This window comes from Stomoxys calcitrans, chromosome 3 (assembly GCF_963082655.1).
Source record: "Stomoxys calcitrans chromosome 3, idStoCalc2.1, whole genome shotgun sequence".
Classification (NCBI taxonomy): domain Eukaryota; kingdom Metazoa; phylum Arthropoda; class Insecta; order Diptera; family Muscidae; genus Stomoxys; species Stomoxys calcitrans.
Genome location: NC_081554.1, coordinates 172,389,967 through 172,404,669, shown reverse-complemented (window position 1 = coordinate 172,404,669; position 14,703 = coordinate 172,389,967). Strand labels below are relative to the sequence as shown.

The following is a 14,703-nucleotide window of genomic DNA, read 5'->3' as shown; positions in this document are numbered from 1 at the left end:
GATCACGTGGGATTTCAGACATGGTGTCAAAGAGAAAGATGCTCAGTATGCTTTGACATTTCATCATGAATAGACTTACTAACGAGCAACGCTTGCAAATCATTGAATTTTATTACCAAAATCAGTGTTCGGTTCGAAATGTGTTCAAATTTTGACAAATTTTGTTCAGCGATGAGGCTCATTTCTGGTTGAATGGCTACGTAAATAAGCAAAATTGCCGCATTTGGGGTGAAGAGCAACCAGAAGCCGTTCAAGAACTGCCCATTCATCCCGAAAAATGCACTGTTTGGTGTGGTTTGTACGCTGGTGGAATCATTGGACCGTATTTTTTCAAAGATGCTGTTGGACGCAACGTTACGGTGAATGAACACATTTCGAACCGAACACTGATTTTGGTAATAAAATTCAATGATTTGCAAGCGTTGCTCGTTAGTAAGTCTATTCATGATGAAATGTCAAAGCATACTGAGCATCTTTCTCTTTGACACCATGTCTGAAATCCCACGTGATCTGTCAAATACTAATGCATGAAAATCCTAACCTCAAAAAAATCACCCTATACTAACCTCGAAAAAGAAAATCTTTGTTAGGAATTCCGTGCTACCGTGCTCCGTATTGTGTCCCCACTTAAGTGCCGGTATCTGTTAGACGCGAAAGCCGGCAATGACAAAGGAAGTGCTCCAATGTAGCATCATCTTCCCTGCATGCCTACACATGCTATCACTTGCCGCACCGATTTTACATAAGTGAGCTCGTAGTCCTATGTGTCCCGTTATGATACCAATAGTTATACTGACCTCCTTCTTGCTTCCTTTCAGTAATAGCTTCGTCTTCTCACGATCTGGATCCTCCCATAGGATTTTCGCCGTCCTACCGACCGTTTCGCTGTTCCACAATGTTGCATGCGCATTCGTCGCCCACTCCCTTAACTCGGACTGCGTCGACCCATAAGGCTTCGGTTTAACCAAGGTTATTGACGGCCTTCTAAATCGCCAAATCGTCTGCCCTTTCATTTCCCCTTACTCCTTTATGGCCCGGCACCCAAACGATGCGGATTTTCCCATCTTCAGAGAAGGTGTTAATCTTCTTCTAACACTGCATGACTATTCGTGCCCTTACCGTCCTGGCTGTTATTGCCCTTATGGCAATTTTACTGTCCGTAAAGATGTTCACAATTGACGTGATCTTCCGGCTCTCCTCCTTTAGGACCGTATTATGGTCAGGCAGTCTAAAACATATCTGTATCCCTGGTTTCGCAATGTAGACCCCCAGGCCCAATATGTCCTCTAGCTTTGACCCACCTGTGTAACATGATCTTCCAGGTGGTAATACTAGGGTTCCGTCACACCAAGAGGGTGACGCTGGCAGCAGTGCCTCGCGCTCGACCTCAAGGTTCATTTCAGGTATCCGATCGGAAACGTCTTCCCTTCCTTTCAGGTTTCCTATCGGCGCTTCGACACTTTTGGTGTGACGCTGGCAGCAGTGCCTCGCACTCGACCTCAAGGTTCATTTCAGGTATCCGATCGAAAACGTCTTCCCTTCCTTTCAGGTTTCCTATCGGCGCCTCGATTATACCGCAATGGTATGAGCTGCTCCCATCCTTAATCCATTCTCCCATCGCCGTAAGTCTCATAGCCGCAGTGGCTGCCTTACACTTAATCTGTTTGTCAATGGGTCGGTTATCTAGAATAGTCTTCAGTGCCCTAGTGGGCGTGGTCGGATATCTAGTCTTCAGTGCTCTAGGGGGCGTGGTCCTTATCGCTCCCCCTATGCCAAGACAACATGTTCTTTGAACCTGTTGTATGGTCGTTATGTTGCACTTTTTCTCCTTAGCCGTCCGACGTCTCATAGTCCGACGACGAGGACGCAGAAGGCGACGACGACCTCGCTTGTGACCCACTACAGTATGTGTTCGCACAGCACCTTGCAACATATTCAGTACGACTATACTCCCGTAGTGATGTAAGGTCAGAGCAAGATCGTAAATACTGCATGCATCGGTTACCCCTTACCGACCCCGACCCCGACCGATGATGTAGACGGTTCTGGCAAACCGAACAGAGCCAGGGTTCTTTTGCAATCCCGGCACGGACCAGAAGGTTGCGGAGAAGGCACTCTGGGATGTGCCTCTCCCATGACGAAAAAAGGACGAAAACGTACACTGAGGCGGAAGCCCTTGCCTATGAAGGATTTCATTGGGTCAATCCGGTGCTTACAACCGGCAGCCAAGGGGATTAGATTTTTGTGATTTTATTTTAATTTTTCTCTTTTAATTATATCTCATTAGACTAAGGAGCTTTAGTCGCACTCATTTTTAATGCCTTTTCCCCCTTTTTTCTATTTCAGCATTTCAATCGTGCTAGTGATCCCCTATCATACGCTCATTTCCCCCAAAACTCAGTCACCAATGGAGGAGCTTTGTTTCCAGACAATTTTCCCCTATCAATTGGATCATCCGGTACTACTTCGATGTCAGCTAATCTCTATGATAATTCCCAATATGGTCTACAACTAAATGGGGCCATGAGGGCTGGTAATGGTGGTGTTGGTGGCGGTGGGGGTCTTGGAACAGATGGCACTTCTTACTATTTCAATCCCTTTGCTACAGGTTTTGATTTTTCGGCCACAAAATTGCAAGCCACAGCACCGGAATTTGTGCCTCGTTTCGATAAACTTTCGTTGAACGAAAGCAATCAACAAACACAGTTGGCCCCAGTCGCTCCAGCTGAAGTTATTGTTGCCTCAATGGACATCTATAAAAATCCTTTTCAAGGAATTGCATCTGAGGCTAAGTGCCCGGCTGTTGCGACAAGGGAAGCTACAAGTCTAGCCATTGAAGCAACGAATAATAGAAATAGTAATCCTAATGAGGAGAAACCCATGGCCGACACTAGTTTTGAGAAGGAGGAGAAACGCCATCAACATCGTCAAGAACGACGCAACAATCGCCAGACAAACAACAAACAGGATAAAGAGAACAATAGGCGTAGCAATAATCGTTTGGAAAAGAATATGGAGAGATTTTCTAGAAATTTACAAGAGAAAAATATGAACAATGATTCGGCTTCCAATTCGAATTCGTCCACACCTTCCCTAACCATTAATGGCAGCAGTGGCGGTGCTGGAGCTGCTGGAAGTTCTGGCAATGGCCAGCAACAGACAAATTCAGGTGTCCAAAAAAATACGGGTGCCTTTAGTAAGTTTCAAAATTACAACAAAAATGGGGGCGATCGTTTTAGGAACAACAACAACAACAATAATGGACCCTCTTCTGCTACGGGCAACTATGAGTCCCCGGATAATCAAGAGAAAATGGATAAATACAGCAACAATAATAACAATAACAACAACAACAACAAACGTTATCAAAATGGCCGTCGCTCTCAGGACTTTGGTGGTGGTGGCGATCGTGAAGAACGCTTCGATCGCTATGAACGCGAACGGCCCGAGCGTGGGGAACGCGCCGAGCGAGGGCGCAATCAACGCAACGATTACCATCAGCGCTATGACAATTATCGCAGCAATAAGCGACGCGATGATTGGAATCGTAATCGTGACCGCATCAACGGCTTCCGTGTGGAGGAGAAATACTCCTATGACAATGGCAAAGACAGTCCCCTGCCTAGTCCCGAAAAGAAATCATCACCCAAAAAGGTCTATCCAGAAAATGAAAAGCTTTCGCAGCGTGAAAAATTGATGCGCGACATTGAATGCCGCCGTTTGGAGTGCCTGGTGTGTGTGGAGGCCATAAAATCGCATCAGTCTGTGTGGTCCTGCCACAACTGCTATCACATACTTCATTTGCAGTGCATTATAAAATGGGCCTCATCCTCGAAATCGGATGATGGTTGGCGTTGTCCCGCCTGTCAAAATGTCGAGAAGGAGGTGCCGCGTGACTATTATTGCTTTTGCGGCAAGCAAAAGAATCCGGCCAACAATCGCCAAGACATAGCCCACTCCTGTGGCGAGGTGTGTGCCCGCGTTGAAGGCTGTCCCCATGCCTGCACACTGTTGTGTCATCCGGGGCCGTGTCCCCCTTGTCAGGCCCAGGTACGACGCGAATGTGGCTGTGGCAAAACCTCGAAAACTATGCAATGCTGCATCAAGGAGACCATCGAGTGCGACTCCACCTGTGAGAAGTTGTTGAACTGTGAGTTGCATGTGTGCCAAGAGAAATGCCATGAGGGCAAATGTCCCGCATGCAAGGAGAAAGTCGATCAGAAATGTCATTGTACCAAAAATGAACGTCAGGTGACCTGTACGCGTGAGTCCCATGACAAACACGTCTATTCGTGTGGCAAGCCCTGTGGCAAGGATTTGGCCTGTGGCAATCACAAGTGTAACCAATGTTGTCATGCGGGCGAATGCAAACCCTGCAAAATGAGTCCCGACATTGTCACCTCATGTCCTTGCGGCAAAATGCCCATAGTGGGGGAGCAGCGCAAGTCCTGCCTGGACCCGGTGCCTGTGTGTGAAAGTGTCTGTGGCAAGACTTTGAAATGTGGCAAAGCCACCAACCCCCACCACTGCACCTTCAAATGCCATTTGGGCAATTGTCCTCCTTGCAGCAAACAGACTGCGGTCAAATGTCGTTGCGGTCACATGGATCAAATGATTAAATGCCGCCAATTGTCTACAAGGGCCGATGATGCCCGTTGCAAGAAACGTTGCACCAAAAAACGTTCTTGCGGCAAGCATAAATGTAACCAGGAATGTTGCATAGATATCGACCACCTCTGCACACTGCCCTGCAACTATACGCTGTCATGCGGCAAACACAAATGCGATCAGCCCTGTCATCGCGGCAATTGTCCGCCCTGTTATCGTTCCTCCTTTGAGGAGCTCTTCTGTGAATGTGGCGCCGAGGTTATCTATCCGCCAGTGCCATGCGGCACAAAACGGCCAGTCTGCAAGCGTCCCTGCTCCCGTAAGCATCCTTGTGATCATGCACCTCAGCATAATTGTCACTCATCGGCCACGTGCCCACCCTGCATGATGTTCACCACGAAGTGGTGTTTTGGTCATCATGAGCAACGCAAGACAATACCCTGTTCGCAGCAAAGCTTCTCGTGTGGTCTGGCCTGCAACAAGCCTTTGTCGTGCGGGCGCCACAAATGCATTAAGACTTGTCATGAGGGTCAGTGCCAAACTGAGGGTGATATATGTAAACAGAGCTGTACAACGCCACGGGCTAACTGTGGGCACAAGTGTATGTCACCATGTCATAATGGGGATTGTCCGGAGACACCTTGCAAGGAAATGGTAAGTTTGGAAAAGTTGAAATTCTTCCGATTAAAGGGGGGTTGAAAATTTTATAATTTAATGAATTTTTAGTAAAAAGGAATAAATATTTAATAAATTTTAACTAAAATTACCTTTATGGTATTAAATTGATTATCAATATATTTTAGTACAATTTAATAATTATTAACTAACATTTAATAAATTTTACCTAAAATTTATTAAATTTAAACCTAAGAAATTTTAACTAAGATTTAAAAACTTTTAGCTAAAATTATTAAATTTTCTTTAACATTAATAGTTTTTAAATTAGTTTCAACGAAAATTGATTTTAACTACAGTTTAATACATTTTAATTAGAATCTAATACATTTTAATTAGAATCTAATACATTTTAATTAGAATTTAATACATTTTTATTAATATTTAATACATTCTAACTAGAATTCAATTTATAATAAATGCCTTCTAAACTTCCTTTACGGGATAAATTTGATTATTAATATTTTTTTAGTATATTTTAATAATTATTGGTTAAATTTAACAAATTTTAATAAATTTTAACAAAAATTTATATAATTTAAACCTAAATTTAAAAAATTTTTAACTGAAATAAATAAATTTTAGTTAAAATTTAACAATTTTCATTAAAATTAATAACTATGTTTAAAAAAATGTTAATTTTAATCAAAGTTTAAAAAATTTTAATTGAAATTTATTAAATTTTAACTAAAATTCATGTAACTAGCATTTAAAAAATATGAACTATAGTTAATGCAAATATCAATAAAATATATAAAATTCTGAATAAAACTTAAGCAATTTTAACTAGAATTAAGGAATTTTTTTAAACTAGAATTAAGGAATTTTTAACTAGAATTAAGAGATTTTTAACTAGAATTAAGGAAATTTTAACTAAAATTTAAGAAATTGTACTAAAAATTTTTAATTTTTCTCTCCACTTCCAGGTTGAAGTTCAATGCGAATGTGGCAATCGCAAACAAATGCGCACCTGCGCCGAATTGGCTCGTGAATTTAGTCGCATTGCCACCGCTCAATTGGCCTCATCAATGGCAGAAATGCAACGAGGTAATTACATGGAACTATCGGAGATACTAGCACCTGTCAAGCTCACCAATAAATCCAACAAAACTCTCGATTGTAATGATGAATGTCGTTTGCTTGAACGTAATCGCCGCCTGGCTATAGGACTGCAGATACGCAATCCCGATTTGCCACAAAAGTTGTTGACAAAATATTCTGATTTCATTAGGAATTTTGCCAAACGTGATCCGGCTCTAGTGAAATCCATACATGAAGCGTTAACAACACTGGTCAAGCTGGCCAAGGAGAGCAAACAGAAATCAAGATCGCATTCTTTTCCCACCATGAATAGGGAGAAACGTCAATTGGTACATGAGATGTGTGAAATGTTTGGTGTCGAATCGGTGGCTTATGATGCGGAACCCAATCGCAATGTTGTAGCCACCGCCTATAAAGAGAGAGTAAGTTATTTTTTTTGTAGCAATTAACAAATCTAAAACAGTTAATAAAATTCTCTTTTTTACAGTCTTGGCTTCCAGCTACCAGCATCATGGAGGTAATGGCTCGTGAAGCTGGCCAAAGACGTGTGCCAGTGCCAAGTAACAATGCCTGGGGCATCAAGAGATAATGCTAATGAAAAATGCCTACCATCACCTCTCAACCCCCCTAAGAAACTATTCATACTTCAAAATTTTCTGTTACGGTCAAATTCGATATTATGCCATTACAAATATTTAAGACAAAAGTTTACTTTTTTTAAGAGAGATAATTAATTGATTTCAGTCCCTACGACTGTTTTCATTAATGGGCTGAATTCAAAATCATTTGATTCAGAGGTCATCAGCGTATTGCTAGCCTATTCTCTTTGGAGTTACCTTTCTTTTTATTCCTTACATCGATTGCGTTTTTTTTTTCTTTTAATTTTCTTTATATATATTTTTTTATTATTTTTCAACTTTTAAATTTATAGAAATTTTGTTAATTCAAATCCTATACAAAACAACAACATCTTCAACCAGGAGTTCAACTGAATTGATGCAGCATATATAATTTATAAATATTTAAATTAATCCATACTCAATCTCAAACACACACATACACACATAGAACAAACACAAAAAGTCTACTGAAAAATAATAAAATTGTTTATTAATGAACTGTAAACATAAAAAGGAACTACTAACGGAGTTTTACTTACTTGCTCGTAAAGAGCCATAATCTAAATTCATTGCATCAGATCGTTTGCAATGAGGCTGTGATGCACAAACAAAAAGTTCTTTAGTCCCGATGGAGTATTAAACAGTGGGCGGATTTTTGGAGCACCGCCCACCAGATCACAACACTATGTAGGACCCCGGCACGGGATATATGTGAACACCACACAGGCTGGAACATTGAAGTCTGATCTGTGTGGTGTTCATTGCTGTCACAAGAAGATTAGCTGCTAGCTACCGGGCGCGTCCAAAGGTTGCTGATAGTGGAATGCTCCACACAGAGTAGCTGCAACAGCAGTCGCGGACAATCAGTGGTGTCGAGCGGAGAGTCTCAGTCAAAGGTCGGGCGGCACCGACTCTTGTACAAATAATGAGTGCCTATGATGCTCGATATGACAAGGCGAGATACCGCGGCAATTGTACTAAAACTACCCTTCCCCAAGGGAAAGGGTTCTAAAACTAGCCTTCCCCAAGGGCAAGGGTACTAAAACTAGCCTTCCCCAAGGGCAAGGGTACTAAAACTACACTTCCCCAAGGGCAAGGGTACTAAAACTACCCTTCCTCAAGGGCAATGGTACTAAAACTACCCTTCCCAAGGGCAAGGGTACTAAAACTTCCCTTCCCCAGGGCAAGATTACTAAAACTACCCTTCTCCAAGAGCAAGGGGACTAAACCACCATTCCTTAAGGAAAGGGTACTAAAACTACCTTTCCCCAAGTAAAAGTGTACTAAAACTGCCATTTACCTAAGGAAATAATACTAAAACTACCCTTTTCCTAAGGAAATAATACTAAAACTACCCTTTCCCTAAGGAAATAATACTAAAACTTCCCTTTCAAGAGGGAAAGGGTATACTCTTACTCTTGGGGAAGGGTAGTTTTAGTACCTTTACACTTAGCGAAGGGTAGTTTTAGTACCCTTGCCTTTGGAGAAGGATAGTTTTAGTACCCTTGTCCTGGGGAAGGGTAGTTTTAGTACCCTTGCCCTTGGGTAAGGGTAGTTTTTGTACCCTTGCCCTAGGGGAAGAGTACGCTCGACCTTCGGGAAGGGTAATTTAAGTACCCTTGCCCTTGGGGAAGTGTAGATTTAGCAAACTTTCCCTTGGGGAAGAGTACCCTCGACATTGGGGGAGGGTAGTTTTAGTCCCCTTTGCCTTGGGGAAAGGTTGTTTCAATACTTTTGCACTTGGGGAAGGGTAGTATTAGTACCACTGCCCTTGGTAGGGTAGTTTAAGTACTTTTGCTGTTGGGGAAGGGTAGTTTTAGTACCTTTGCCCTGGGGGAAGGTAGTTTTTATACTCTTGCCCTTGGGGATGAGTAGTTGTAGTACCATTTCCCTCGGGGAAGGGTAGTTTTAGTACCCTTGCTCTTGGAGAAGGGGTAGTTTTAGTACCCTTGCCCTTGGGGAAGGGTAGTTTTTGTACCTTTGGGGAAGGGTAGTTTTTTACCTTTGGGGAAGGGTAGTTTTAGTACCCTTGCCCTTGGGGAAGGGTAGTTTTAGTACCCTTGCCCTTGGGGAAGAGTACCCTCGACCTTGGGGAAGGGTATTTTAAGTACCCTATCCCTTGGGGAAGTGTAATTTTAGCAAACTTTCCCTTGGGGAAGAGTACCCTCGACATTGGGGGAGGGTAGTTTTAGTACCCTTTGCCTTGGGGAAAGGTAGTTTAAATACTTTTGCATTTGGGGAAGGGTAGTTTTAGTACTCCTGCCCTTGATAGGGTAGTTTAAGTACTTTTGCTGTTGGGGAAGGGTAGTTTTAGTACCTTTGCCCTTGGGGAAGGGTAGTTTTAGTACCCTTGCCCTTGGGGAAGAGTAGTTGTAGTACCATTTCCCTTGGAGAAGGATAGTTTTAGTACCCATGCTCATGGAGAATGGTAGTTTTAGTACCTTTGCCCTTGGGGAAGGTTATTTTAGTACCCTTGCTCTTGGTTAAGCATAGTATTAGTGCCCTTACCCTTGGGAAGGATAGTTTTAGTATCCTTACCCGTGGGGAAGGGTAATTTTTATACCCTTACACTTGGGGAAGGGTAGTTTTAGTAGCCTTGCCCTTGGGGAAATGGAAGTACCATTTCCCTTGGATAAGGGTAGTTTTAGTACCCATGCTCATGAAGAATGGTAGTTTTAGTACCCTTGGGGAAAGTTATTTTAGTACCCTTGCTCTTGGGTAAGGGTAGTATTAGTCCCTTACCCTTGGGAAGGATAGTTTTAGTATCCTTACCCTTGGGGAAGGGTAATTTTAATACCCTTGCTCTTGGGTAAGGGTAGTATTAGTACCCTTACCCTTGGGAAGGATGGTTTTTGAACCCTTGCTCCTGGAGAAGGGGTAGTTTTAGTACCCTTGTCCAGGGGAAGGGTAGTTTTAGTACCCTTGCCCTTGGGGAAGGATAGTTATTGTACCCTTGCCCTAAGGGAGAGTACCCCCGACCTTGGGGAAGGGTATTTTCAGTTTACTTGCCCTTAGGGAAGAGTACCCTCGACATTAGGGGAGGGTAGTTTTAGTACCCTTTGCCTTGGGGAAAAGTATTTCAAATACCTTTGCACTTGGGGAAGGGTAGTTTTAGTATCCCTGCCCTTGGTAGGGTAGTTTAAGTACTTTTGGTCTTGGGGAAGTAGAGTTTTAGTACCTTTGCCCTGGGGGATGGGTAGTTTTTATACCCTTGCCCTTGGGGATGAGTAGTTGTAGTACCATTTCCCTTGGGGAAGGGTAGTTTTAGTACCCTTGCTCATGGAGAATGGTAGTTTTAGTACCCTTGCCCTTGGGGAAGAATAGTTTTAGTACCCTTGCTCTTGGGTAAGGGTAGTTTTAGTACCCTTGCTCTGGGGTAAGGGTAGTTTTTGTACCCTTGCTCTTGGGTAAGGGTAGTTTTAGTATCCTTGCCGTTTGAGAAGGGTAGGTTTAGTACCCTTGCCCTAGGGGAAGAGTACCTCCGACCTTGGGGAAGGGTATTTTCAGTTTACTTGCCTTTGGGGAAGTGTAGTTTTAGTACTCTTGCTCTTAGGGAAGAGTACTCTCGACATTGGGGGAGGGTAGTTTTAGTACCCTTTGCCTTGGGGAAAAGTATTTCAAATACCTTCGCACTTGGGGAAGGGTAGTTTTAGTACCCCTGCCCTTGGTAGGACAGTTTAAGTACTTTTGCTCTTGAGGAAGTGTAGTTTTAGTACCTTTGCCCTGGGGGAAGGGTAGTTTTTATACCCTTGCCCTTGGGGATGAGTAGTTGTAGTACCATTTCCCTTGGGGAAGGGTAGTTTTAGTACCCTTGCTCATGGAGAATGGTAGTTTTAGTACCCTTGCCCTTGGGGAAGAATAGTTTTAGTACCCTTGCTCTTGGGTAAGGGTAGTTTTAGTACCCTTGCCCTTTGGGAAGGGTAGTTTTAGTACCCTTTCCCCTGCGGAAGGGTAGTTTTTGTACCCTTGCTCTTGGGGAAGGGTAGTTGTAGTAAAATTTCCCTTGGAAAAGGGTAGTTCTTGTGCCCTTTCCCTTGGGAAAGGGTAGTTTTAGTACCCTTATCCTTGGGGAAGGGTAGTTTTAGTACCCTTTCCCTTTTGGAAGCCCAGTTTAAGTACCATTTATCTTTTTGCAGGGAAGTTAAGGTACCATTCCTTTTTGGAAGAGTAGTTTAAGTACACTTTCCCTTTTGGAAGAGTAGTTTAGGTACCCTTTCGCTTACAATTTTTAAAGTTCGAGAAAGTAAATGTCTATTGGCTATATTCTGCAGTTGCCAAACTTATTGTCCAACATAGTATTGAGGTATGGTGAACGGTGCTCTAAAAATCCACCTACTGCTTAATATTCAATCGGGTCTAAAGAACGCACGATCTGGTTCTTTACGAGTGAATAAGTGAAACTCCATTAGTAGTTCCTTTTTATGTTTACAGTTCATTAATAAACAATTTTTTTTTTTTCAGTAGAGTTTTTGTGTTTTTTCTATGTGTGTATGTGGGTGTTTGTGATTGAGTATGGATTTTTTTAAATATTTATAATTTACATATGCCCCCTCCAAAGTGGAGGGTGGTGGGGCTACAATTTCAGCCTAAACTCATCTCCATAATTATATAAGCGTATAGAGACCACTTGGGTAAGCAAAGAACCCTCCATCCCTCAATAATAATTTAAGATCCCCCCTAGAAATTCTTAGACTAGGATGTTTTTGACAAAATTAGCTTTTTAGGTGCCATTCAATGGACTTTTTTAAAGACCTTTTGTTTCGATTTTGTTTACAAAAAATTAGTATATTGTATTTTGCAGTTCGATTCTAGAATGTTCCTCTCATCCGGAAATAGGCCCATGAATTCAATGGTTAGTAATTGTTTTCTGTTAAAATCTGTTTCCTTTATAAATCGTTCATTCCATCGCAATATGTCCACCTCCTCATATTCCTCAACCTCATCCAAACTCTTGTCGTATGCAGCGACAGCAGCCGTGAGTATGATGTAAAACTTGTCTGCAGATTTTCGTAAAATAGTTCTCATCTGCAAGGTGAAATCTAAATATTTTGATGCCCACATTTGTTGGCATCTCTCACTTTCCACGGATTTGAACAAAGCTTTTAAAGTATCATGTTTAGCTTTTAAAGCCATTTCTTGGGCGCAGTTAAAGGGATGATTTGAAAGTTCCTCCAAAAGATCCAGACAAGTTTTAAGGGTCTGTTGGATTTTGACATAGTATAGGGATTGCTGTAACATCTCATCATGGTCAGACCATTTTTTGACATCATTCAAATAATTTTTCATAGCTGGGTAAAGCTCCTCGGGCCATAAGCTCCTTTGGAGGCTTTCAAAAGCAAATGCTACTAATTTGTAGCGTTTGCTTTGCTGTAAATCGGATATCTCATTGCTTTCAGGAACAGCGGTGGAGAGGATTGGCTGAAAAATATTTGGATTTTAAAAAATCGGGAATATTTTTAAGAATTCTATGGAATATGCAGACCTGTACTGCTATTATGGCTACCAACAATATTGTCCATTTAAAAGGCGATATTATCATTTTTAATGGTTGTTTTCACTGCAACTGAAGTATTTGTAATGATTTCATTGGTGTTTTTATATTCCTCGGAGAGGTAGCTTTCAATGATTTCCTTATCAGCTTCGCTTTGAATAAAAACAACAACACCCTTATCTATGTTCTACGAAATAAACAAAAAATTTTGAAATTTTATTTTTATTGAAACTTTTGTAAAAATTTACAAATGTTATTTTTGTCTAGAAAATTTGATCAAAATAGAAAATTTTGTCAACATTTTACTCTAGCCTACAGCACTACTGTGGTACAGGGTATTAGGTTAGGTTAAGTTTAAGTGGCAGTCTGCCATCAGACTCATATAGACGTTTTTGCCCATTGTGATACCACAGGAACAGAAGGAGGAAGATGCCTTCTAGTTTCTACTGTTCGCTTTAAAAAGCTCAATAACTTGCGAATGTTCACATCTGCTAAATCAGACAAGTTCTCAAAGAAATGAGATCCTAAAGTGGAGTACCTTCTGGCATCCAGTGCGGGACACACACCCAGCAGATGTTCTATAGTCGCTTCTTCCTCGATGTCCTCGAAGCTTCTGCAAAAATCGTTACTTCCGATCAGACAGTGACTTGTCATAACGGACACAATGACTGAGACGTATGTTCTAGCCAGCGACAGCCAAGCTGAAAATCGGGCATTGTATCAAGGAGCCATAGCCGCCGCATGACCAAAGAGAAAGATCTCTTAGCCTCACAGCAATTTTTCTAGCCACAATGGCCAGAGTTGCCTTTCTTGCCGTTTCCAAAATGTTTGAATTAGAGATCAATTTCCTGTCCAGCAAAACACCCAGGTATTTTGCGCTTCTAGTTAATGGAATATTCTCTCCTCCAGAGGAGACAGGTGCCATACTAATGTCGTGTTTAACGCAGATGCCTGCCATCATGGCCCAATCCTGCGAGGCCCAAGGGTGAGAACTCCTTAGTTAGAAGCGGAGCACTATCTAAAACTCCTTCTGATCTATGGGTCACGGCACCCGGTTGAAAACGCAACTCCATGCCGAGCGGTCTTGTGCTCTACCCGCGATTCTGGTTCAAACCACAGCTACCGCGTTACTCCCCAATGGGGCCTCATCATTGTCAGTCTGGAACCGAAGTTCCAGGGGTTGCTCACACCCATGGTGTCAGATTAAAGTCTCCGGTCGTACTTCGTAGCCTAAATCGACTAGTACCAGTTGAAGCCCAAACAGTTCCAGACTGGTCACCTAGGAAAAAGAAATCGCCCTAAGCCGACCTACAGCCAGCATACTTGAGCATGCACAAAAACAACATACACCAGGACGATGTACACAAACTGGACACGGCAGCACGCCACACATGTCAGCTCCAACATGGGACTCAACAATCAAGGCCTTCCGGATGACCCATAACAACCGCAAAGGCAACGGGAGACAACGAAGAGCAATCACCGCAGCATCAATATGGGAAAGGCAGGTGCCAGGTCATGTCATGCAGAGCACCAAATCACTCGGTAGCGTCAGTACAGCAACACCAACACCATGCCTCCACTAAGTCTTGTCCGTCTCCTAATAAATACTTTCCGGGAAAAGGTGGCCAGCCTTGCAACAGTCGTCTCGTTTTCGAGGGACCTACTGAAATTCCACACCGCCTCGCTAATTCCCAAAATATCAAATTTCCCACGAACATTCCATTAAGGAACAGGGGATACTTCTCTCATATCAATGAGTGCATTCCGATTAATATTTAAGCTCAATGAAAAGGATCCACCTTTTTATTGCCGAGTCCGAACGGCATGCCGCATAGCGACACTACTTAGTAGAGAAGTTTTAACATTGCTGGATACCTTACAAATGTCGCCATTATTTTTAAGGCGATAACCACCGCTAAAAAATTTTGGTGATATTCACGCCGGGATTTGAACTCAGGCGTTCGGTGTTATAGACGGACATGCTAACCTCTGTGCCTCGGTGGCCTCACTTGCTAATCCCCATCGCGACTAAATCTCTAATATCTGCATAGTACGGGTATTCAGTCAGCACATGCCTCCAGTCCTCAGGTCTCCCAAAGTCTCACAAACCAGTCGCGGATAAGTTTCTTTGACACAAAAATACATTAAGAGAGCCATGTCCCGCCAGTATGAAGCCCAGAAATAGGCCGAAGGTGGATACCTTACAAATGTCGCCAGTATTTTTAAGGGGATAACCACCGCTGAAAAAATGTTGATATTTACGCC

The 14,703-nt window shown here is 42.5% G+C and overlaps 2 protein-coding genes across 2 annotated transcripts; one reads left to right on the top strand and one right to left on the bottom strand.

The window, feature by feature from the left end:
• The first annotated feature begins 2,482 nt into the window (after window positions 1-2,482).
• On the top strand, window positions 2,483-7,461 carry LOC106087707 (protein shuttle craft). Its single transcript, XM_059364719.1, has 3 exons — window positions 2,483-5,262; window positions 6,210-6,746; window positions 6,812-7,461. The coding sequence occupies exons 1-3, from the start codon at window positions 2,524-2,526 to the stop codon at window positions 6,911-6,913; spliced, it is 3,378 nt and encodes a 1,125-aa protein (XP_059220702.1). The 5' UTR covers window positions 2,483-2,523; the 3' UTR covers window positions 6,914-7,461.
• Window positions 7,462-11,656: 4,195 nt separating this feature from the next.
• Window positions 11,657-12,565, bottom strand: LOC106087704 (uncharacterized). The gene is made up of 2 exons (XM_013252844.2): window positions 12,427-12,565; window positions 11,657-12,362 (listed from the first exon to the last, which is right to left on the bottom strand). Exons 1-2 carry the CDS (start codon window positions 12,481-12,483, stop codon window positions 11,715-11,717), a joined length of 705 nt encoding a protein of 234 aa, XP_013108298.2. The 5' UTR covers window positions 12,484-12,565; the 3' UTR covers window positions 11,657-11,714.
• Between the last annotated feature and the right edge of the window lie 2,138 nt (window positions 12,566-14,703).